The sequence below is a fragment of the Carassius auratus genome, chromosome 20 (assembly GCF_003368295.1).
Source record: "Carassius auratus strain Wakin chromosome 20, ASM336829v1, whole genome shotgun sequence".
Taxonomy (NCBI): domain Eukaryota; kingdom Metazoa; phylum Chordata; class Actinopteri; order Cypriniformes; family Cyprinidae; genus Carassius; species Carassius auratus.
In genome coordinates, this window is record NC_039262.1 from 19,349,426 (window position 1) to 19,375,452 (window position 26,027).

At 37.3% G+C, this 26,027-nt stretch overlaps 1 protein-coding gene across 2 annotated transcripts in view; it reads left to right on the forward strand.

The window, feature by feature from the left end:
• The window catches only part of rad51b (RAD51 paralog B), a 60,610-nt gene that overhangs the window by 25,081 nt on the left and 9,502 nt on the right, over window positions 1-26,027 (forward strand). For both annotated transcript variants that reach the window (XR_003294675.1, XM_026291362.1), the window contains exon 9: window positions 5,399-5,477. Coding sequence is in view for 1 of the 2 variants with exons in the window: in XM_026291362.1 (XP_026147147.1) it covers window positions 5,399-5,477 (79 nt within the window). In the remaining variant the exon portion in view is untranslated. The remainder of the gene's footprint in view (window positions 1-5,398; window positions 5,478-26,027) is intronic.

Sequence of the window (26,027 nt, forward strand, 5' to 3'; positions counted from 1 at the left end):
CAGGCTGGAGGCGTGACGTGTGGGCGGAGCTAAAGAATCACGAGCGCCAGTAGGCTTTTGCGTTGAGGGCGTCTGGAAGCTGTGACACAGATCCAGAGGCTGAAATTTAACAAGAGCAGCATCAGCAAACGACGTCTCTATGTGGTATGTACTAAAACTGTATATATTTGCTTAGCGGTTTTGGAAAATGACTAAGGTACGGAAGTTCTAAGCGGCCATGCATTATATATTTTTTTCTTTTTGTTTTCTCGTTATAACGACTTAATTTTCTCGTTATCTCGACATAACGAAGTTCGTTTTCTCGTTATAACGACTTAATTTTCTCGTTTTCTCGACATAACGAAGTTCGTTTTCTCGTTATAACGACTTAGTTTTCTCTAAGAAGTTACAAAACTGCGCCAGCAGGTGGCACTATAGACCTGAATATAACTGATGGGGCGTTGTGTACTCTGTCCACTTTACTGTACGTGGACCTTCCTCATGATCGCTACAATTTTTGCAGTCTTGTTCATTACTGACATTTAATTAATTCATAAATGTTAAATGCTTGAATAAATATGAATATTTTGTGTATTAAGTTCCTGCTAGATGAATGAGTTTCACCAACGCGTTCTGTGTCATAAAATAACTGCTTACAAAACCAAGGTTGACATCACTGTATTCTGTTTATCTACAGTAGGACGGGATTTAACGATGTAGGCTGATGTGCTTCTTTTCCTTATTACTAATCTTTATTGTTAAACATATTGATGAGAAATGTGATGTATATGTAAAATCCATAAGCTAATTTAATTCAGTTTTGTTCTATAATGTTGTAATCGTTTTTTCTACACACACATACACTACACGTACACATGAACGCTCTTTTCAAACAGAAGCTTGTAACACACATGATATTTGCCACATCATATAATGACTACTACAAAATACAAATTATAATTTTATTTCAAATAAAGGGAAAATGAAAAGTGAGTTTAATCCAAGCAGCTCTAATGGCGCGGTGTTGCCATTTAAACATGTTAATTACAAAAACAAAACGTTAGTTGTACTGTCTCTGGAAAAATCAACAGTGATTGATCAGCCTTTATTTATATACAGTATTGTAGACGTTATTACCTAGGCGAAGCAAAATTTGCTGAAATATAGGCTACAGTAAGAGCGTCTGCATGGTTGTCCATCAGCTGCCTGTCAAAGTTGAGTTCGTTACTATAGCAACAGTAAAACTGTCATGTCGTTATAACGAGAAAACAAACTTTTGTTATGTCGAGATAACGAGAAAAATAAGTCGTTATAACGAGAAAACGAACTTCGTTATGTCGAGATAACGAGAAAATTAAGTCGTTATAACGAGAAAACAAAAAGGAAAAAAATTATAATGCATGGCCGCTTAGAACTTCCGTACTAAGGTCCACTTTATGTCATCTTTTTTTTTTTTTAAGCTGTACATGTGGAAAGTACAGTTTGATGACAACATCGCATGTTGTTTACTTGATGTGCTTACGCCGATAGCTAAGTTAACAACACAGAGATATTTTAAGCAGTTTTACTCACCGCATGCGGTTCCAACACACGATCGTGACCCTTTTTCGTTGGAACTGCATTATCCTTAAGAAATAAACAATGTGCAAACCCCGCGTCAAACTGGGCCTTGTTTGTAAAACAAGCATCTTCGAAATGCAGGGAACAAACAAAAACACTTGCACAACTCCGTTGATGCTCTGTAAAAATAAACTCCATCCACTGGTCCCTTAATGCTGTTTCTCTTTTGGTAATCTGTGCAGGGTTGTCTTGCCCTGGCAACCAAAAACACACTTCTGTGACATTTCTCTGACGCTCTCGCTCTGATCAGTGAAATGCCTCGCTGTACGGGAGCGTGCGCTCTTCCGGCAGAAGTGTCCTTAGGACCCATATAAGGAAATTCCGCTCCATCTAACGTCACACAGAGCCATACTCAAAAAAACTTTCTGAAACTTGTGACAAAAATTAATTTGTACGTTTGAAGGAGTATTTTTGTTCCAAAAATACTCCTTCAAACGTACAAATTAATTTTTGAAACTTTGTCCATGTTTAGCATGGGAATCCAACTCTTTAACAGTGTAAAAAACTCAGTATGCATGAAATAGCATTTCACCCCCCCTTTAAAATATAAAAATGAAATCAAAATAAAGAAAACATTATCTTTTAAAGCCCTGGGCTCTTTGTGTGTTTGTACACTACTGTTCAAAGTTTTAGGTAATTTTTTCTGTTATTTATTAATTTATAGTTATTCAGTAGGGGTTGCATTAAATTGATCAGTAAATAGTTAAATTTTACCAAAAATATTTTAAACAAATGTTGTTCTATTTAACAACAACAACAACAACAACAACAAAAATACAGTTTCCTAAAAAAAATGAATTAATGCAAATTAGCATTAGCGTGCTTCTGAAGGATCATGTGACACTGAAAACTGGAGCAATGATGCCAAAAAATATCACAGGAATATATTCCATTTAAAAAATATATTAACATGAAAATCTTGAATTGCAGCAATATTTCACAGTATTACTATATTTATTGTATTTTTGATAGCATTAATGAATCCAGTTGAGAGACTCCCTATTTCAAAAGTATCATATTAGCCAAAATTTTGCTTCGCCATAACAAAAATACATTTCATAAAAAAAATAAAAAATAATAATAAACAAAATTATATATATATATATATATATATATATATATATATTAGGGGTGTAACGATACGCGTATTCGTATTGAACCGTTCGGTACGATGCTTTCGGTTCGGTAATCGGTACGCATTATGTATACCGAACGGTTCGTTGGAGTAATTAATTATATTTGAAAAAAAAAAGAGAGAGAGAAATATAATGATATGCGTTCAACAAGGTAGCCCAATAACCCAAACAACGCAACAGGCAACGCATCTGACACTCCCGAAGAAGAAAAAAACACCAACTTATATGTTTAGGTTAGGCTATTCAGTGAGGCGCTCGCTCACTCAGTACGCGCTGAAGGCTCGTTGCAAAATAGCCAATGCGTTTAACAGACTAGAAATGAGAAGATCCTCCAGTAACCAACAGGTCTGGTGTTTGGGTGCACTTTGGATTCCCTTTAAGCTATAATGTAGATGGCAAGAGAGTGGTGGATAAAAAAACAACGGTATGTTGCATCTGCAACATGACAGGGTACACCAGCGGGAATACAAAAAAAAAAAAAAAAAAAACACCAGCGGGAATATCTGGGATATATGCGTCAGTACAATCTGGGAAAAGACGAAAAAAAGGAGAAACATGCACGCAACAAACTATCTCTGCAGCATTTAGACACCGGTATTATAGCTTACAGGGAATCCAAAGTGCACCCAAACACCAGACCTGTTGGTTATTTTAGGATCTTATATTTCTGGTCTGTTAAATGCATTCGATATTTTGCAACGAGCCTTCAGCACGTGCTGAGTGAGCGAGCGCCTTAGGGGCCGTTCACATGTCGCGCCTAAAAAACGCATGGAAAACGCTAAGCGCGTCTTTCTCCTCCTTTCCAAAGCGCTCGGGCAGAAGCGCTCATGAGGCGTCTGTCTTTGCTAAGCAACAATGACGTGCTCTCTCCATGAGACGCGGAAATTTCAGCGAAGGATAAATGGATTTGCAGCTCTAAAAATCGCTTGCAGTAGCTCTGCTACTAAATTTATTTCAAAATTGCAATCCATATACAACTATGATCAGCTGTTCCTTCATCTTGGCTGAGTTTTCAATGTTGTTACGGGAAAGGATGAAGCTGATTGGTTAGTTCTTGTCACATGACCCGCGGTGCGCTTGCGGCATTCTGAAAAGTTGAGATGTTTTTACATTTTGCTGTATCTAAAACGTACCGAACCGAACCGAACCGTGACATCGGTGTATCGTATCGAACCGAACCGTGAATTTTGTGAACCGTTATATATTAGGGGTGTAACGGTTCACAAAATTCACGGTTCGGTTCGATACGATACACTGATGTCACGGTTCGGTTCGGTTCGGTTCGGTACGTTTTAGATACAGCAAAATGTAAAAACATCTCAACTTTTCAGAATGCCGCAAGCGCACCGCGGGTCATGTGACAAGAACTAACCAATCAGCTTCATCCTTTCCCGTAACAACGTTGAGAGCTCAGCCAAGATGTAGGAACAGCTGATCATAGTTGTATATGGATTGCAATTTTGAAATAAATTTAGTAGCAGAGCTACTGCAAGCGATTTTTAGAGCTGCAAATCCATTTATCCTTCGCTGAAATTTCCGCGTCTCATGGAGAGAGCACGTCATTGTTGCTTAGCAAAGACAGACGCCTCATGAGCGCTTCTGCCCGAGCGCTTTGGAAAGGAGGAGAAAGACGCGCTTAGCGTTTTCCATGCGTTTTTAGGCGCGATATGTGAACGGCCTCTAAGGCGCACGCTCACTCAGTACGCGCTGAAGACTCGTTGCAAAATGTCTAATGCATTTAACAGACCAGAAATATAAGATCCTAAACCAACAGGTCTGGTGTTTGGGTGCACTTTGGATTCCCTGTAATCTATAATACCGGTGTCTAAATGCTGCAGGGATAGTTTGTTGCGTGCATGTTTCTCCTTTTTTTCGTCTTTTCCCAGATAGTACTGACGCATATATCCCAGATATTCCCGCTGGTGGTTTTTTTTTTTTTTTTTTGTATTCCCGCTGGTGTACCCTGTCATATTGCAGATGCAACATACCATTGTTTTTTTATCCACCACTCTCTTGCCATCACCATTATAGCTTAAAGGGAATCCAAAGTGCACCCAAACACCAGACCTGTTGGTTATTGGATGATCTTCTCATTTCTAGTCTGTTAAACGCATTGGCTATTTTGCAGCGAGCCTTCAGCGCGTACTGAGTGAGCGAGCGCCTGACTGAGTAGCCTAACATAAACATATAAGTTGGTGTTTTTTTATTCTTCGGAGTGTCAGGGGCGTTGCCTGTTACGTCGTTTGGGTTATTGGGCTACCTTGTTGAACGCATATCATTATATTTCTCTCTCTTTTTTTTTTTTCAAATATAATTAATTACTCCAACGAACCGTTCGGTATACGTGATGCGTACCGCGTACCGAACCGAAAGCGTCGTACCGAACGGTTCAATACGAATACGCGTATCGTTACACCCTAATATATATATATATATATACATACATACATACATAAATAATTGTAATAGTTTTTCACAGTATCACATTTTTACTAAATACAGTATGAATATTAATAAAATAATTATATTAATATATTAGAATTCTCAGTCTGTTGTATGTCTTAATTATTAGTTATTAAACTATGGCCTTATATTGACATCGTGGCTTCGAAGCTGAGCCCTTCCCTTATTCATTCTGAAACTCTTCTTGTTTCTTGTTTTAGATTGTCATAGCCAAATCACCTGTGGCCCCTTTTGCCGTGCTGAGCTACACTGTTCAGAAGGAGGGCATCCGTCTTGAGGGTGAGTGTGCTAGATAAACAGAATAAACTTCATGAACTCATGCCCATGTAACTTCCTGAAATAATCACATCAGTGCTTCCCACACATAGACTTTACTTGGTATATATGGAGAAACATTTTTGCTTTTATTATTTTTATCCTCATATATTTTTTTTTTCTGCCCAAAATAATGGAACCATCAGTAATCGATTAGCTAGTGTAAAATCTCCCCTCGCCCTACACTTTTCAGATCCCCCTAGTGACTTTTTCCAAAAAAGTGACTGGCGACGAGTCTAGCAACTTCTTGGACAAACCTTAGCAAGTCTCATATTACTCACTTTTACTGGCGCATGAGCGCAATATTTTGCTTTCCCGGTGCGCACACACACACCTCTTTCTCTGTTTCTAAGTTTGCTTCTCTAATTTTGCATGCAAATATAGCTGAAATCACAGTTTAGGAATTGTCTTTTCTTGTTTTATCTTATGTTTATTTAATTTCATCAGACGACGGCTCAACTATAAATTAGGATTTTGTGCAGATTTAACATCTTGGAAGGGAGAGCTGGTTAATATGAAGTCTTAAAGCGACATGTTTCATATTTACCCTGTTGTATGACAACAGTAACGCGTATAAAAATATAGTATTATAAAATATATAAATGAAAACAGTTTTATTGAGAATTTGGCTAAATGAAAATACAGTATGTGAGCACAGATGATGTGTTCACGTCCTCTTGTGAAGTTCGTATTTACGAGTTGACAAGTCGTAATTATGATGTCGGGTGCATTCAAGTCAGTTTAGTCGCCACAAGATGGCAGTGTACCTTCTTTTAATAAATTTTATAGAAAATGATAGGAAATGAAGAGCAAAGAATTCGCATCGGGTGTGTTTTGCATTTTTTATATTTTTTGTAATAATTCATGAATCCACTGTAATCCGTATTGCATAAAAATGTATTGTGACGAATGGGGCGGGGCCGAGAGACGTGGGCACGAGGAGTGAGGCCAGGTGTAGTGATTTGAGATGAGCTGCACCTGCGTCCTACCACCTGTCTCCAGTCCCACGTAGGAGATGGAAGGATATAAAACTGGAGCGACTACCGTGAAGGACGAGAGAGGACCAGGCCTGGATATTATTTTATGTTTTGCTTTTTATTTATGCGCACCAGTCGGCCGTGAGGGGATGGTGCGCTAGTTTGTGTTTATTTTGAATAATTAAAGTGTTTTGATTGTGCGCCGGTTCCCGCCTCCTCCTTCCTGATGAGTATGGAGTTTTATCGTTACAGTGGTGCCGAAGCCCGGGAGAAGGAGGGACGCGCTGCTGAAGATCCCTCGCCGCTGTGGTGAATCCGCGGTGCCCTCGAGCTGGCGAAGTATGTGCCGCCATGGACGCTCGAGGCGGTGGGCTGGAGCGAGTTGCCGGGGACGGACGAGCTCGCTGCCGGCCGCCCACGATATGGAGGGGCGGCTGCCGTCCGTGAGGGAGCGGAGGAGTCGGCGCCGTTCGCCAGGGGGCCGGAGTCTGCTGCCCTCCGTGATGGAATCCGGAGGGGCAGGGAACGGGGGACTCCTGCTGCTGCCCAAAATCGGAGGAGCCGTCGCCGTCCATCGGGCGGCGGAGGAGTGTCGTGCCGTCCTCCGAGGGCCGTCCAGTGCCACCGCCAGGCACCGCGGAGGAGATCACCCAGCTGGTGGAGGGCCGAGCAGCAGTGCGTCTGGGAACCAGAATTTTTTTTTTTTCCTCTCTCCCCTCTCTCGTCCCTGTCGCTCCTCCTTCCATCTCCTTTTCTCTCGCCTCGTCTGTCCTACCCCCAGGTTCCTGCAGGTCCCCGTGAGCGGCCCCCCGGAGGGAAGGGGGGGGGGGAGTAGAGCGCAGTCTCGAGGGTACCCCCCGGCCTGCGAGGGGCGATGGGGGTATGTGGCGAGTGGGGCGGGGCCGAGAGACGTGGGCACGAGGAGTGAGGTCAGGTGTAGTGATTTGAGATGAGCTGCACCTGCGCCCCACCACCTGTCTCGAGTCCCACGTAGGAGATGGAAGGATATAAAACTGGAGCGACTATAGTGAAGGACGAGAGAGGACCAGGCCTGGATATTATTTTATGTTTTGCTTTTTATTTATGCGCACCAGTCGGCCGTGAGGGGCTGGTGCGCTAGTTTGTGTTTATTTTGAATAATTAAAGTGTTTTGATTGTGCGCCGGTTCCCGCCTCCTTCTTCCTGATGAGTATGGAGTTTTATCGTTACACGTATTATTTGTTATTTTTATATATATTGTACGATGACGTTTTAATACATTGGGAAAAAAAATCTAAGATTACAAGATTAAAGTCGTAATATTTTGAGAATAAAGTTGAAATATTATTAGAATAAAGTCAAATATATATGATATGATATATGATATATGATATAAGTCAAAATGTGTCCGAGCAGCTACATCCTCTTACTTTCAGGACTCGCGGAAACAGCTTAATGTCAAGATTATGATATTTATTAACAGACTGAACCGGGGGGCAATGTAGCTCTCTTAATTAATACACAACAAATATATGTGGGATTATTAGCAAAAAATCATACCATGTGTCATACTCGTGGGGACAGTATGCTTGGAAATAATATTTAATATCTTCCATTGCATTCGTTATTTGTAGTGCGGCAGCCACCCAGTAGCAATAAGATTCATGCTTTTGATAGACATACTTTTAATGTCTCATCTTTCAAAATCAATTGTATAGCGAAACACATATTATGTGTCTCACAATAATGTGTTTTTCAAGCTCTTTTATTATCAGATTGCTGTATTTATGTGAAATAAATTAATTAAATTAAACCGTTTTCTTTGTGAAACTTCCAAATAGTGAAAATGTATTCTCGTAATATTTCGACTTTATTATCGAAACATTTCAACTTTATTATCATAATATTTCGAATTTAATCTCGTCATATTTCAATTTAAATCTCGTAATCTTAGATTTCTTTTCAACTAATAAAGTTGAAATGTTTCGAGAATAAAGTTGTAATAGGCCTATTACGATAATAAAGTCGAAATACTACGAGAATAAAGTCATAATACAAAATGTTTCGAGAATAAAGTCAAAATATGACAAGATTAAATTCAAAATATTACAAGATTAGAGTTGAAATGTTACGGGATTAAAGTCGAAATATGAGAATAAAGTTGAAATATTACGAGATTCAATTTGAAATATTACGAGAATAAAGTCATAATACTACGAGAATAAAGTCAAAATGTTTCGAGAATAAAGTCAAAATATGACAAGATTAAATTCAAAATATTACAAGATTAAAGTTGAAATATTACGGGATTAAAGTCATAATACAAAATGTTTCGAGAATAAAGTCAAAATATGACAAGATTAAATTCAAAATATTACAAGATTAGAGTTGAAATGTTACGGGATTAAAGTCGAAATATGAGAATAAAGTTGAAATATTACGAGATTCAATTTGAAATATTACGAGAATAAAGTCATAATACTACGAGAATAAAGTCAAAATGTTTCGAGAATAAAGTCAAAATATGACAAGATTAAATTCAAAATATTACAAGATTAAAGTTGAAATATTACGGGATAAAAGTCAAAATATGAGAATAAAGTTGAAATATTACGAGATTAAATTCGAAATATAACGAGAATAAAATCTAAATATTTCGAGAATAAAGTCAAAATATTACGAGATACATTTTCACTATTTGGAATTTTCACAAAGAAAAGTTTAATTTAATGAATTGTTTAAAAAAATTAATTTCATAAAAAGTCTTCATTACATGAAATGGAAAAACATCTTAATTATCATTTTAAGTCTATATTTTATGAAAAATATCAAACGCAATACAGCCAATTGATTATTACAATAATAATTGATTATTAAACTAAATAATTATTTAATTAAAAATTTTAAAAAGAGCGCTGCACGTTGCAGTGTCACAAGAGGCACTATATGACAAAAGAGAACTGTACCATTTAAAATCTGTAATTTTGCATTATTTACAATGCATATAATAATACATTATATTATTATGTAATAAAATCTAATAGAAGCCTATGTAATTAAAATTAATTTCAATAAATTAAAATATATTTTTTTAAATCCCACCACCGCAAGCATATTTCAAAGCTGTGGGAAGCACTGCACAGTATGTCATGCTACAACATGACACCAATGAAAGGCAGGTGAGTGCAGGTCTGAGTACCAGAGGAAATGAAAATGATTCTTAAAGAAGTAATCATGATATCACACAGGAACTTTATAGGCGACATTAATCTTGTATATTAAAATTGTTTAAGGGACTTTTTTTTGTTGATCTAGGTCATATTAGGTCAAACAGTGTGTGTGTGTTTATATATATATATAGATTAATAGATTAATTTTTTAATCTAGATTAATTTTACTGTGATTTTGAAATTAATCTAGATTAAAATGGCTCATTCGAATTCTGACTAAGGAATTCAGAATATGTGTGTTACCCAAATAAAATTGACAAACGGTAAGTCTTTGAGAAGGGGTTTATCAAGCTAGGTGGTGCATTAGAAAAGGGGCTCATCTCCTGTTTCCAAGATGCTTCATAAAGTGCTAGAAACAGCTGTAAACTAATTCCACATTGCACAAGGTGCAAACAACCTTACGCCTGTTTCCCACCAATGTTTAAGTTTTTTTCAAGTTTGTAGGTGTTAAGGTACAGAAACCAAATAATTAAATGTAAAATAGCACTGGATAGTCTTCAATGTAAAAATGAAATATACAATCAAACCTACATTTATTCAGACATCTTCAACATTTCTCACATTATTACAGTTTTGCTATTTATATCAAAAAATATACCTGGTGTCTGAATAATTTTTGGTTTGACTGTTAAAACTACAAAGTAATTCAGTCAAGAGCAGTGAGTGATTTTCATTTTCTTGGATTAACATTACAGCAGCCAGTCGCTAAATTAGACGCGGTCACTTTAAGAGAAGATGAATGCATTCAATATAATACACATCCCATTTTTTCTCTCAACTGTTTACTTTCACTTAAGAAATAACTGACAGTTTTTCGAGCATAATTTCCAAGGTGGATATTTTAACATATTTTGTATGTATTTGTCGGCACAAGAGCAAAAATAAGCAAATTCGATGTTCAAGTGTTTTGAGACTCCTTTCTCATCTCAGAAGAGAGCTCGGTTCAGTGTCGCTGTCTGTGATACGCGGCTCTCTCTCTCGTGCGCACCTAACACGGCACGCGCTACTCCGTTCAGCTTTTCCACGTCTTGTGTTTGGATGCTTTAATGTTTAAATCGACAAGCGGTAAGGCGTAAAAACATGTGAAAAAGATAAGCTTTCATGAAGATGCGCAGCAGTGGCCCGTCAACTGTCCTGAGCATCTTTTTAGGCTGGCCTCAGCGAGTCAGTTATATTAAATATCAAGGTGAAAGTCATCATAGCTTCCTTAGTATAGACCTAGCTTCCAACCCAACTTTGAGAATAGATTAACGGCGGTATTTTTTTTATCGCCCGATAAGAGTCTCGCGTTAACGCAGCACGCCGATAACGGCCCACCACTAATATATATATATATATATATATATAAAATATCTTTTAAGGTTAAGTTTTGTTTTAGTCATGCAAGATTTCGGTGGTTGCAGCCTAATCTAGATTTTAGGAACTGAAAGTCACAACAAAATTAGATTAATTTTTTGTGTCAGTAATCTGAATCATCAAAAAAAAAAGAAAAAAAAAGCGCGGTTGGTTGGAAAAACGCTAATAAGACAAAAACACTAATTTGTGTGTGTGGTTTGTGTAGTTAAACCTTCTTGGTCAGAGCTTCTGCCCACTGCATTTTAACATCCAGGACCTCTGGCTGTCCTGTCAGGACCATTTGAATTCATCCGTGGGCTTCACAGCTTACCTCGCGGCGGTTTGTGTGGATTCTCAATACCACAAAACTTTAATGGGAAACAGGATATCAGAGGAGAAACATAGTGGGAATGTTTTGGCTCTTCGGCAGAGGTTTATGGTGGTGTATGTGTGGTGGATTTTTTACAGCACTTGGAAGAGAATTCAAAAGTAATTCACCTTGATGTACCCAAGTTCATTTTAGGGTTTGGAATAGAAGTCGTTTGCTTATGTTCTTTTACAGAAAGCTATGATTTATATCAGTGGTATCAGTTCAGCATAATTTAATAACAAAGAATAGTCATACGGCTCACACTTCCTGTTAATGTCTGTTCTACAGTTGATATGAGCTCACATTCAGGAGCTTGTTCTTGTTTTTGTTGGCTTTTATTAGAGGAAGCAAGTACTAAATTAGCACATTTGGTGCTTTTGTTTAGAGAGTTGTTTTAGATTTGGTATGGGAAATGTAGTAAAGAAAAAAGTTTAGAGCTGCGACTAACAATTATTAGGATAATCTTTTAATTTTTTTTAAATCATTGTGTTGGTTAATTGGATATTCTTTTTTTTATTAAATCAGCTTGCATTTGAAAAGTCAGAAAAAAATAATAAAAAATATATCTCACCTTAGTGACAGGCGCTAGTCAAACAAGTATGAGATAAGTATGCGAAATAAACTATGAAATATCATAGTAATGTCGTCAATTAAGTCATGAAGTTTCCAAAAAGGCGATTAAAGCTGCCTTTAAAATGTTATAAATGAGTCACTCTTAAAAATGCATGTCAGATCCGCATTACGTTTAGCAGCGGCATCTCTTAAAGTAATAGCAGCCAAATAACCTAATAACCCAGCTGCTGTGATGTATGTTAATCAAAGAGCAAAAGAACAAAAGAGGAAATCAATAACTTTTGTATATTTAAGGATTCATCTATTTTTATTTTAGAATTTAGTGTCTGCTAACAAGGCTGCATTTCCTTGATCAGAAATAGTTAAAACAACAATACTGGGAAATATTTTGCTTCTGTTTTTATACATTTTTAACAGCTGTGCTGCACAATTTTGCAGAAACTTTGATAGTATTTTTTTTTCAGGATTCTGTGTGTGTGTGTGTGTGTGTTTATATATATATATATATATATATATATATATATATATTAGAGGTGGGCATAGATTAATTTTTTTAATCTAGATTAATCTCACTGTGATCTTGAATTTAATCTAGATTAATCTAGATTAAAATGGCTCATTCGAATTCTGCCGACGGCATTCAGAATATGTGTGTTACCCAAATAAAATTGACAAACAGTAAGTCTTTGAGAAGTGGTTTATCAAGCTAGGTGGTGCATTAGAAAAGGGGCTCATCTCCTGTTTCCAAAATGCATCACAAAGTGCTTGAAAAAACTGTAAACTAATTCCACATTGCACAAGGTGCAAACAACCTCAAGCCTGTTTCACACATACTCCGTCTGCAGTGCGTATGCGTTGCATATTTTTTTTCGCACCCATGTTAACGGATTCCAGTTGTGTTCCTGGAGTGTTGCGTCTGCAGCAGTGCAGCGATCGTTTACGTACCGAGTAGCGAACTGGAAATGCGTCCTGTGTGAAAGCACATCGAGTCCGTGCTGCACCACATACGTAACGAACACGGACTGCATACACACTGCAGATGGAATATGTGTGAAACAGGCGTGAGCAGAGCCGTAGCTGGGGTCAGCGGGGACCCGGTGAAGGTTGTACAAGTGGGCCCTGTTTTAAATTTTTCAATTTGTATGTTTGTTTATTTTTATTTATTTGGGCTATTTACACAATGTTTAAGTTTTTAGGTGTCAAGGTACAGAAACTAAATAATTAAATGTAAAAAAAGCACTGGATATTCTTCAATGTAAAAATTAAATATACAATGAAACCTACATTTATTCAGACACCTTCAACATTTCTCACATTATTACAGTTTTGCTATATATATCAAAAATTATACCTGGTGTCTGAATAATTTTTGGTTTGACTGTTAAAACTACAAAGTAATTCAGTCAAGAGCAGTGAGTGATTTTCATTTTCTTGGATTAACATTACAGCAGCAAGCAGCTAAATTAGGCGCGGTCCCTTTAAGAGACCATGAATGCATCCAATATAATACACATCTCAATCAATCAATCAATCAATCAATCGGTATGTATCCTAGACATTTGGGATATTATTTTAAATAAGTAAATTAAAAATTGTTTGGTATGCACTTGTGTTAAAAATGTGTTTATATTAGCCAAACATCAATAATTACCTATAAAACATACAATATATATTACATCTATCAGATAGTTGGGTTTATTTACAACTGATTTACAAATATTATCCAATATTTTAAATGAATACTTTAATTACTTAGAGATATGTATGATATTATTTCGAATTTGCTTACTTATTCCAAACAAACGTCTAACTTAATTATTTTTCCTTCAATTTTCGGCCCAGAGTGTCCTGAATTTTCACGTTCATCCAAGAATTTTGACTTTTGATGCATTGCTATGTCTAAGCAATTCTCTATTTCTGTATTTTGCTTACAGAGATACTCTATGAAGTGTTTGTGTGTCTGAGAGTGAGAAAGTCTTGTGTGTCCAGTTCAGTCCAGCTATTGAATAGTTTGACTGTGGTCTGGCTCTCTGCATCAGTTGTGTTAATCAGTCTCTCTCTTTCTCTCAACAAGTGCATCTTTGATGTGTGGCGCACAAGGCCTTCCAGCTTTAAATAAAGCCCCTGTATGAGAAAGGACTTTGAAACACTATTCACACACTTCTTTCTGAGCTCTTTACACAATGTCCTCTAGTCAATCACACATGCATACACTAATGCTTCCTGCCAATATTTGATCCCAACACATCTCTGTACTTCACTATAATCCAGAAATAATTATGATTGGTTACTGGTGTACGGGTGATGCCAAAAATGCTGATGCAAATAAGTAAAATAATAGAAACCTTGACTTCCTCCTAAATATCTGAAACATACACCTTTTCCTTCAGCTGTGACATATATGATGTGATGTGAGTCTCATGCTCACCAAGAATGCATTTATTTTATAAAAAAATACAGTTAAAAAAACAGTAATTGTTAAAAATTTTAATAATTTGAAATCTTTTTTTTACTTTCTGGAACCCACTTTTTTTTCATCCTTGCCCAGTGCTGTCCAGTCTTCTGCATCACATGATCATTCACAAATAATTAAAAATTACTGATTTGGTCCTCAAGTAATGTTTCTTATCATCCCAAAAAGGTGCTTAATATTTTGGTGGAAACCATTATTTTTCCCCCAATAATTATTTAATGAATACAAAATTTAAAAAACAACAACATTTATTCAAAATAGAAACTTTCTATAACTATGTTAAAGTTTATTGTAAATTTTCTGTCATCCTTGATCAATATAATATATGCTTGCTGAATAAAAGTATTATTATTCATATTTTTTTTAATTATGTGAATTGCATTCTTGGATTCAAAACAGCTGTTTTCAACATCAGTTTAACCCAACTGCTTAAAAACAAGATGTCTCTCATTTAGAAACGATGGAAAAACACGCACTTGGAATAAATATTTTGGCCCTTAACCCACCAGTAAATGATGCCTCATCTCGATAAATGATCTCATTACTTTGAACTCATTCTGTATTGCTGTCATCCTTCCATGTTGCATAACTTCCTTTTCCAGAAATGTCGTGAGACATTTTTATGTGATTTTCAAAGGAAGTTACGAGATGGTTAGTTAATCTCAGTGTTTAAAATGTCCAATAAGCCTAAAGTTAAAAGTTCCTGGCAAGGAACAAAACCATAGGTCTTATTACATCAGACATTGTCAAAAAAATGTGAAAACGAACAGTTTCAACGTTTCAACATGTATTCCCACTTATGAAAATGATTTCTAAAGGACACTTAAGACTGGAGTAATGATGCTATAAAATCAGCTTTAGGATAAATTACATTTACATTACATTGGAATATTCTACAATATTACTATTCTTACTGTAGTAATTATTATACCGTAGTTATTACTATTCAAATAAATACAGTCTTGATGAACATAAAATACATTTTTCATTAAAACTATGAAAAATATTTCTGATCCCAAACCTTTGTACTATAGTGTAATTTATTATATATATATTTTTTTCATGTTTTACTTGTGTTCATGGTGGCATAATATAAATTTCTGATCCAAAATGAGAGAATTGGTGCTCATTTGGAATTTTTTTGTGCAGTGTGACCCGTTTACTCAATAACTGAAAAATGATTAATTTGAGAATACTTCTCAGCTTCTTTTTGATTTGTTGACTACGCAAAGGAAATGGTATGCAGTTGATCCATACAAATAATTTCATAATTATGTAAATTATATTAATGAAAATGCATTGATTGTAATATTAGGATAAATAATCAATCATTGTTGTCATAATCGTGCAATTCTAATACAAGGCAAAATGCAGAGGAGAGAAAGAACAAAAGAGATATTAACCTAGATCTCAAATGTCTGGGATTTCACTTATGGATACAGGATTGTTTAACAGCCTGCTGTGACTCACCGTGGAGCACATAGCTGTCACTGCAGAATAGAAGAGCTGGACGGCACTGTGTCTATCTGTCCATATGGTCACCCTTTTCATCTCACCGTGAGTGCAAAGTGACTCGAACCTGCTTTCATACTTTATAGTAAACGCCGTTGCACCATATGATAGGAGCATGCTGACATTACTCATGAACATGTCTCTCAGTCTTATTCAGCACACACTGATTCATTAAACTGAGCTTAGAGCTTCATGCCTAAATAAATATCAGGATCATTTATTTAATAACTCTGCATACAATAAGCTCTAAAGACTCTCAAAACACCTATATCAAAGTGTTAGTAAAGGTGTGTGCAAATGTATCACTATGAATTATAGGTCATAATGCTGATAGTTGTACAGTGTATAGTACTGTGCACATCATATTCTTAAAAGAAAAAAAAAGGTAAGAACAAAATTATGCCTCATATGTCATATCAACTAATCACAAAATTTCATAATGGTAACAGATTAGCTGCTAATCACCTAAGATTTGCAAATTGCCACCTTGAGAACAAAACTCTTGAGCTTTATTTATTTAACCTAACTAGTCCAGAGTGGACCCTTAAGTAATTTATATAGATTCCTTTGTTTGAATGAGGTCAGTGGGAAGTGGGCTGAGAGAGATACAGTACATGTGTGAAGTAGTGCTAAAGATTTTTGGTTTAAACCTAATTTATTTTTATTAGGAAATACTTTTTTGGAGTGTTGGATCAGTTACTACAGAATAAAGAGTCAGATTCCTATGAACTATTTGCCACTACTCAAAAAAAATATAAGGTGAGGTGTTTTATTACCATTCCACTGTATGAATTTCTAAATTGTTATCCAGTCTGAGGGATTGTAAAACATATTTCTGTAATGGGACTTCTCTTTCTTATTTGTTACTTGTGGTTTATTATGGTTTTCTTTTTATTAATGTTTTCAGATCTAGAGCTAAGCATGCGCATAAGAAGAATTCTACAAAGGAATCTAATATATTTGAGTCAAATGTTGTGCTTGCTTCCAGCTAAGGCCCAAGGCCATGTCATTAAAGAATGGTAGAATTGCCATTTGGCAAAGAGGATGTAGTGTGGTCTACCACTCATGTCTTGCTGGGAAACTTGAAAAAAACATATATCTTTGGTAGTCATTTGAATATATGAGTGCAACATAATGATGAATGGATGAATGGAACTTGCTGAAGTGGATCTTTTCTTAAAGTTCAGCTTGGTCTCATTCTTTTTGAATTGAAATGACTGAACTTCTCACACCTGAATTCTTGGCAAAGGTAAATTTCCTTCAACCTAAGACGGAATGTCTAAAATAGATGGTATATGCTACAAAGGAAGTTGTATGGACAAACTTACAACTCATGTGCAAATCTTATTGAGGCGTGCAAGCCTAGGTTTCCTGTATGTTCATGGCCAGTGGCATAACCCGGTCAATCCATGAGATGGATATGAATGTAGCTCTTTATTGAGGCAGCACTACTGGGTATCGTGTGGCAATCCACAACCACAGAGACTGACACTGGCACCCCTACTAAATTCATGTGGATTGTCTTTAAATGGCTTATTATTATTGGGCAGCACCTCCAGGACATTTAGAAATGGTTTCCATGGACTATTTCATGGACCATCAACACCTTCTCCTTGGGTTGAAGGCAATCATGTTCCTGTCCATTTGTAAATAAACACCAAGCAGAGACATCTAGTGAAATGGGCCGCTATATCACCTCCTTCAACTAGGACCAGGTTTCCTTAGCATTAGCTTTCCCCCACTACAATTTTTAAACTTACTAGCCTCTTTCCTGAACATGCAATTAAGGCTATTGCAAGGGTGTCAAATCTTGTTCTTGATGAGACACTATCCTGCAGAGTTTCACTCCAATCCTAATTAAATTCTTCCAGTCTTCCAGATTTTTAGAAAATTCCAAGTTGGTGTGTTGGCAGGTTGAAACTAAACTCTGCAGCTAAACTCTCCAGGGGAGCAGGATTGGCAACCCCTAGTCAACTGGACCTGCATGTCTGCTCATGTGCATACACAATGGGTGAAGTGCCAAAGGTGGAGAAGAATGAAGAATGAAGTTTTACCCAAGAGCCCTTTAACTGAACCAATCACTGAAAATTACTGCAAAGCCTTCTAACTATGGTGTATGTATGGTGTACCTTGATGTTATCCTGGTCAAACAAGAGTCAGGACATTTAACAAATATCATCTGAAGTACCAAGAAGCAAAAAAAAAAAAAAAAAAAAAACCCTAATTCAAAATCTTCATTTTCCACTTTTGTAGTTGACAAAGCATTGAAGTGCCTTGGACAGTTTTATCTTGTGGAAAGTGCCATGGTTACGTAGGAAGCATAGGAAGCAGTGAAGTGCATTTGGGTAGGTAGTTCAGGGTTTTTTTGGTTTGTAATGTAGTGTAGGAGTCTGAATTGAGATGCATGCAAGATGCCCCAAATCTGCAGTACTGTTGCCTCATTGCTTTGCTACTCGGCTCAGCTGCATCGCCAGTGGTCTCTGTTGCTTGGGTCATTAAAAATGAATGATGTCCGATGATGTTGTTGCCAATACCAGCTCATTTGAGTCTAATTCAAGAATGAGACCAAAAGAGAGTTCAGTTTGAGTCAAAACCAAGGCAAGAGGAGGATTAAGTATAAGTCAAGACTTTGACCAAGACAAGACCAAGACATACAGTCAATGCCAAGCCTTTCAAAGTATACTGCGATTTGAAAATTGTATGGTTTAAAAACCACTATTTTCCATTATACTGTTCCTGCGGTATGCGCTGTTATCCATATCTCCTCGATGACTTAAAGAGTAGGAATCCCTCAGACTGACCCCTACTCCTGTGTGTAGGATGGTCGAACTCAAGGCCCGGGTACACTTCACATTCAGAATTCCTTTCCATCTCATGCACAGCCGCGTCCGCACAGCTTTTAAAAGTATACTCAACCACAGATGAACGTGAACAGATGAGCTCACATGTGCAGTACCATGGGGTGCGCAGCTGTGTGCGAGCCCTCTTGTTGACGAAAATAACGTAATAAAGTTTTTTGCCTTATTGCAACGCTCTGTTCTGCACTTGCACAAACTACGTTGCAATGCAATAATTGTACAAAATGTAATTTATGTGAAAATATGAAGTCTGTTAACGCCCGTTAACTTATTAATTTATTTATTAATTTTTTGTCTACTGTTTATTGAAATTTTCTTCAAGGAAAAGAGATTAAACCAAAAAGCAACTGTGCAAATTTAGAACCCATCCCAACCCGTCCCACCCCCTGGTATGCTTCAAAATAAATAAAATAAATAAAATAAAACTTTTTTTTTTAATACCGTATTTTCCGGATTATAAGTCACACTTTTTTTCATAGTTTGGCTGGTCCTGCGACTCATAGTCAGGTGCGACTTATCAAAATTAATTTGAAATGAACCAAGAGAAATGAACCAATAGACGGTAATGTTTTCTCTTGGTTCTAAATAAATGCGACTTATAGTCCAGTGCGACTTATATATGTTTTTTCCTCATCATGACGTACTTTTGGACTGATGCGACATATACTCAGGTGTGACTTATAGTCCGAAAAATACGGTAAATAAAATAAACAATAATAATAAAAATAAATGAAGTAATATTAATTCATAAATAACAATAAAATATTTTTTACAAAGATTTTAGAAAAGATGGCACAACATTAAAAACTGAAAGCCATAAATGTAATTTTTTTGACATTAGAACCATGTATACGAGAAGTTGAGAGATAATGTCCAACAAATACAAAGTCCAGGTTTGTGTGAGGAGGATTCCAATTGAAAAGTTTTCTTCTGAAAACTTTGTGGTATAATTTCAAAACGCTTGTCAGAACATTCTGTTTTTGCTATTATTAAATCAAATTATGTGTATGGTTATTATTATATAACTAAATGATATGAATGATATGTATATGAATTATATAACTAAAATTAAATAACTATATTTACAGATTTAGGTTAACTAAAGATGTCAGCCTTTATTCATTTTCTCTTCTTAGGAAACAAATCAAAGAAAAAATAAAACAATTCTACTGTTTCTAATATTCTTTATGTTGCTCAAAAACAAAATATTTTGTGTCCAGCAGAATTTTTTTATTTTTTATTTATATCATTTAAAAATTTCAGAGCTGTAACAACAATACCGTAATACCGTGATATTTTTGCTCAAGGTTATCATACCATCAAAATTTCATACCAACTCATGCCTATGCACAAATGCAGGTGGTCGACATGTGAGCTCTAGAAAGTCTTAGCTTTTTTTCAGTGTTTGCGCTATTGTCTCCAGAAGTGGTTTCCAGTAAAATGTCTTTGCACTCTTTAAACTTAAGTTGTGGCTATCTCATAACAAGCGCTTGTCAAAACGGGCATTTGTTCTTGTTGCAGTCTCCAGTACTATGTTGCTGTTGTTGTTCTGTCTCTTTAGTTTTTGTTTTGTACTCTAAACCAAGTCCTTGTGGAATGACGGATTACTCAAGACAAATTCAGTGCGCAAACATGACCTTCGCATAAGAACGCGTGGTTAAAGGGGGGGTGAAATGCTCGTTTTCACTCAATATCCTGTTAATCTTGAGTACCTATAGAGTAGTACTGCATCCTTCATAACTCCAAAAAGTCTTTAGTTTTATTATATTCATAAGAGAAAGATAGTCTGTACCGATTTTTCCCGGAAAACACGAGCGGCTGGAGGCGTGACGTGTGGGCGGAGCAAAAGAATCACGAGGGCCAGTAGGCTTTTGCGTTGAGAGCGTTTAGAAGTTGTGACATTACGGTGAGAAAAAAAAAAACGATCATCCAAAACAAACCATGGCTAACAGTCAGATTCAGCCGTTTATTTATGATCCAGAATCAGATCCTGAGGCTGAAACTGAACGAGAGCAGCAGCAGCTACGACTCGCTCCGGGTCTCCGGCATGGGAGGCGGACGCACTAACAAGGAGGCAATGAATGTCTGTGCTCTCAGTGCTCTGCTATATGGGAGCGCGCGCTCTTCCGGCAGACGTGCCCTTAGGACCCATATAAGGAAATTCCGCTCCATCTAACGTCACACAGAGCCATACTCGAAAAAAACTTTCCGAAACTTGTGACAAAGCGGAGTCAACACCTTTGGGAACAAAAATACTCCTTCAAACGTACAACTTAATTTTTGAAACTTTGTCCATGTTTAGCATGGGAATCCAACTCTTTAACAGTGTAAAAAACACAGTATGCATGAAACAGCATTTCACCCCCCCCCTCTAAAAATTAAGTGGTGCGCATACAGTACACACGGTTAAAAATCAGGGGGTGCACATACAGAACGAGTGTGCTATTCTGGTAATTAAATGTTCATCACATCCACTATATGCCACAGACCCTCGCGTATACTTTGGGATTAAAGGGATACTCCACCCCAAAAATGAAAATGAATCACTTACTACCCCCATAAAAACTTTGTTCATCTTCGGAACACATATTAAGATATTTTGGATGCAAACTGGGAGGCTTGAGACTGTCCCATAGACTGCCAAGTAAGTTACACTGTCAAGGTTCAGAAAAGTATGAAAAGCATCTTCATAATAACATTGAGTCAGAGACTTTCATAACATGGAGTCAGAGACATTCGGATCCATATGCAGTACTTTATTTTCTAGAGCGGTCAAGCAGGCAGAGATCAGAGAACAGCGTCAGGTATGTCAGGGGATATCCAAAATCAGCAACAGAAGCAAGCAGAGGTCGGGGCAGGCAGCAGAGAATCACAGTCGTTATACACAATCCAAGATCAAACACTGAAGGAACAAACACAGGGAAAACGCTCGGAAATGCCAGACAGAACTAAACAAGACTTCTCCCTTTATGAGAGTCCAAACACCGTTTATATAGGGGAGTGGTAATGGGGAACACCTGGTGGTGATTAGTCCTAAGCATGAGATTCTGGGGAATGGAGTTGGAAATGGAAATTCAACAAGTCCTGAGTGGAGAGCCCTCTTATAGGTGTTCATGGGCACTCAGTGGTTCAACCGTAATGTTATGAAGCGATGAGAATACTGTTTGTATGCAAAAAAATTTTTTTGACTTTATTCAAAAATTCCTTTGTCAACAATGTCCTTAGTGTCTCTCTACATCACTTAAACTGCCCACACTCTTCTGTGTCAGACGCGCCACAAGGATGTGCTGTTATCTTTCAAAATCAAAGCATAAATACTTGTAGAACACAGTGCATCCTTGTTGCACCGTGGACACAGGAGAGCATACCCAGCATTCGCTTCATAACGTTACAGTTGAAATACTGATATTCTGACGATGTCTTTCACACTTTACTGAACCTTGACAGTGTAACTTACTTGGCAGTCAATGGGACAGTCTCAAGCCTCCCCTGTTTTCATCCAAAATATATTAAATTGTGTTCAGAAGGCGAACAACGCTTTTATGGGTTTGAAATGATATCGGGGTAAGGGATTAAAGACAAAATTTTCATTTTGGGGTGGAGTATCCCTTTAACCCGAGTGGGGCATCAGAGGCTGTAAATCCTCATCTAGAGCCTCGGCAATACTTTGCACAGGATTATAATGATGTGTGAAGCCTTCTGCCAAACTACCCTGATTTAAAAAATAAATAAGTTAATATCTTGAGGATCATGCCTTTGAGGATTAGTATTTGTAAGGATTTAGTAGCTGAATTCTATGCAGAAAATGAAGCTCCTTGTGCTCAAATTGTGATTCAGGGTAGGTTTGCAGTGTGAGCCTGCGATAAACTGGGATTGTAATGGGGTTAGTCATATGCCTTTCTTGTACCTAAGGGGCCATTTACATGACAATGTTTTCAGCCAAAAACAGGAAAAGATTTATGCGGTTTTGCCTGTTCGTTTACACAACAACTGTGTTTTGGGGACTGAAAATGCATATTTTTCTAAATGGGTTTCAAAGTGAAAGTTTGATGTGTCAACTACTGGCATGGCATACGTAATACAAAGTTTTTTTGCGGATATGTGTAAATGTGAATTGGTTTGAAAATGTTTTTAAAAAGAAAACTTTTTAAAAAATGCAAGGGAAAACGTTTCGATTTTTGACTACATTGTTGTCATGTAAACATGACCTAAGAAATGAGTGTAGGTGTATATGCACTTTAATGATTAACCTTTACATCAGTGTTAGTGAGGTCACAGACGGCAGCTTCTGGTGTCAGTCAGAACACAACAGCTGTTTGTAGGGGTTAGCTGTCTATTTCTGTCTTTTAGATCTCTCTCTCTTATTCTGTTTCTCACCATCTCAACACTCATCCCCATAATTTTGCCCAAAGTTTCCTTTCGGATTGCGTCCTAATATACAGTATTACTCAGTTAAAATTGTATGTGCACCTCTGAGCACTCATTCTGTAAACATGAATTATACCCTTTCTTTATAATTGTCCTTAGCCCTGCCTATGCTCTATTAGGTTCTGTTGGAAAACTGTTATGTAACACATCTAAATGACAGTAGCTTTGGTCCAAACTCATTGGATTGTGGTTAGACTGACAAAACTTTCTTTCCGTAATGGGCAGGGAAAAGCAGGTCTGGGATAATGCTGCTCCAGTTGCTACACTACAACTTAAGACTGTGCCTTTAATGAGAGGGATAACAGGCCTAGATGGCTGATGGCAAAGGGAAGCCTTTGTGAATGGCAATATCCTCTTGGAATTAAATTGGCAAGTTTAGCATTGCTCCTTTGGAGGGGAGATTTTATTTAGTCCAGCATTGGTTTTCCCCCCACCCACCCACCCACCCTCTCTCTCTCAGCTGCTCCTGTTTTTTTCCCCAGCAACTGGTAGAAATCGATGCAGTTGTTGAAGAGGGGAGTCTATAAGAATATATGAATAGGTGGCTCGAGAATGAGTAGGCTATATTTGTGGCCTCAGGGAGTGCTCAACCCCAATGATGTGCTGCTCTCTCTTCATTATCTAATTTCCCCTCTCTCTGTGTTAGGTGTAAACACACAGAATCATAGAGGGAGCAAGGGTGGGCCCGTCAAAATAGAGGTTGTCTTCTCTAGCTGACAGATCTGTGTGTGGTCTTTCAGGAATTGGGAAATTGGAATTGGTTTGTGTTGCACTGTACATCGGCTTTCTAATGAAAATGGTCCTATTATTCAACAAGCTCAGAACTGTTTGGCCTGGTGGTGAAAAAGCATTTTAGTTTATACTGAATTGTTGGTCAAAAATGCATATTGTTCTGAATTTGCATTTTGATCTTAATACAAATACACTAAGTATATTTATAATTAGCTAAATATAATCAGCTTTCTTCCTTCATATTTTTATAATTATCAAAAAATCTTCCCCCTTTTTATAGACCAGCCAAGAAATTGTGCCCTTCAGGTAAAATTAATCAAGTTCTTTGCTAAACGTGCTTTGGCATGTTTAAGTTGTTCTAACAAATTTCCTAATTTAAATACTTTTAGTTTCAGATAAAATGCGTGAAGTTTCACTTCAGATTTGCCTTTGCGTACTACCTAAAGAATATCCAGTGCTGGGAATCCCCAGCGTTATAGCTTCAGGCCGAATTAGCCTGGATTTAGAGTAGTCTGACACCGCAAAACACAAAGCAAAGTCAATGAATGACTGTAAAGCAATCACCAGGAACGAGTCTGTTGTTGGTTCTTTTGGCAAGCCGTGTTAGATCATAACTAAACTGTTTTACTTGCATGATATTCACTTACTGGATAATTATAAAGGAAAAGATTTCCGGTTCAAGGCCAGTTGATGCGAGCCGATGGACAGTGAAGGGTTAAGTATGTTTCCTGTAGGAGAATATATTAAATGTGGCCATAATCACATTGCAGGAATGCAGTCAGTGTACTCTTGTGAAACACCCCCTAAGCCCTGGCTCTGCTCCACTCTCTCAGCGCCTCACACAAAGATGGCTTTGTTCTCTCCCCCTCTCCCTTTTCTCTTTCTCTTTCCCGACTTTTCATTTCTTTGCCTCCTTTTAACTCTCATTTGCTGTCCTCTATCCCAGTTTTACTTTCCTTCTCTCAGCCAGTAAGTCAGCGGTCCTCTTTTCCACTTTTACTTTCTCTCTTTTTCATGGATTCTGGGTTTTTCCCATACCTTCCCCTACTTTTATTTTGTTTGGAAGATCATATTTCTGGACTGCCATGTTTCATTTTGTTCATGTTGTGTAATTGCTTGTTTTCTCTAGAAGAAAATATTTATGATTTATAAAGAAAATCATTCTTTTTTTTTTTTACATCGCCCAACCAGAGAACCGTATCTACAGTGTGCTTTCAATGACTAAATTATCAGATATACTTTAATGCAAAATTGTGTTTTGCATTGTTATTGATGACCATTTTAGAACCAACCTGTCTGCAGAAGTTTGAGAACCTGACCAAATTGTCACCAAAACAACTTTGAACTTCACACTTTAGTTATGTTGTGAGACGCTTCCCAAGCTCATATTAGAGAGTCATTGAGAGAATTGTCTTGCTTAGAGGCGGTTCATTTTCAGTTACTGATTTATCCAGGTGTTGGGTAATTTCTGGAAATTTGTTCCTTCTTGCCTGTTCAATTGGTGAAAAGACGTGCAAGAACTGGTGGGATTTCTTCTAGGAACCGTCATCTGGTCACATCTCAGACTGCAGCTGCTGCTCTGTATTCCAGCCACACGTTTATCCATGTGAATATGGAAGTACCAGATGAAAGCCTCTGCATTAGCCATGTTTCCCTTAAGATTCATTCGTTTCACAGGTGCTGGTGCTTCACCAGTGCTCATTGAGTGTATGTGTGTTGTTATACAGAGGCACATGTGCAGATTTCTGTCTGTACTTATGTGTCAATGTCATTGTTGAACAGAAACCCCCTTCTATTTCAGTGCTAAACAGAATGACTCACCCAGTCAAAGCTGCAAATGTCCGTACTCCCAGGACTCAGTGTTCCTCTTTCAGCAGAGGGCATTGCATACATGGGTACCAAAACTCCTCTTCAGTAACTTTCAGTCAAACCCAGACAGACAGAGCCCTGTCAGTTGGATTCTCCTTCCTGATCCCCAAGGCCTAGCCTGTAAAGAATGAGGTTAAGTTGAGCTACATGAATGACCCTGACCCTACCTCCAATGAAA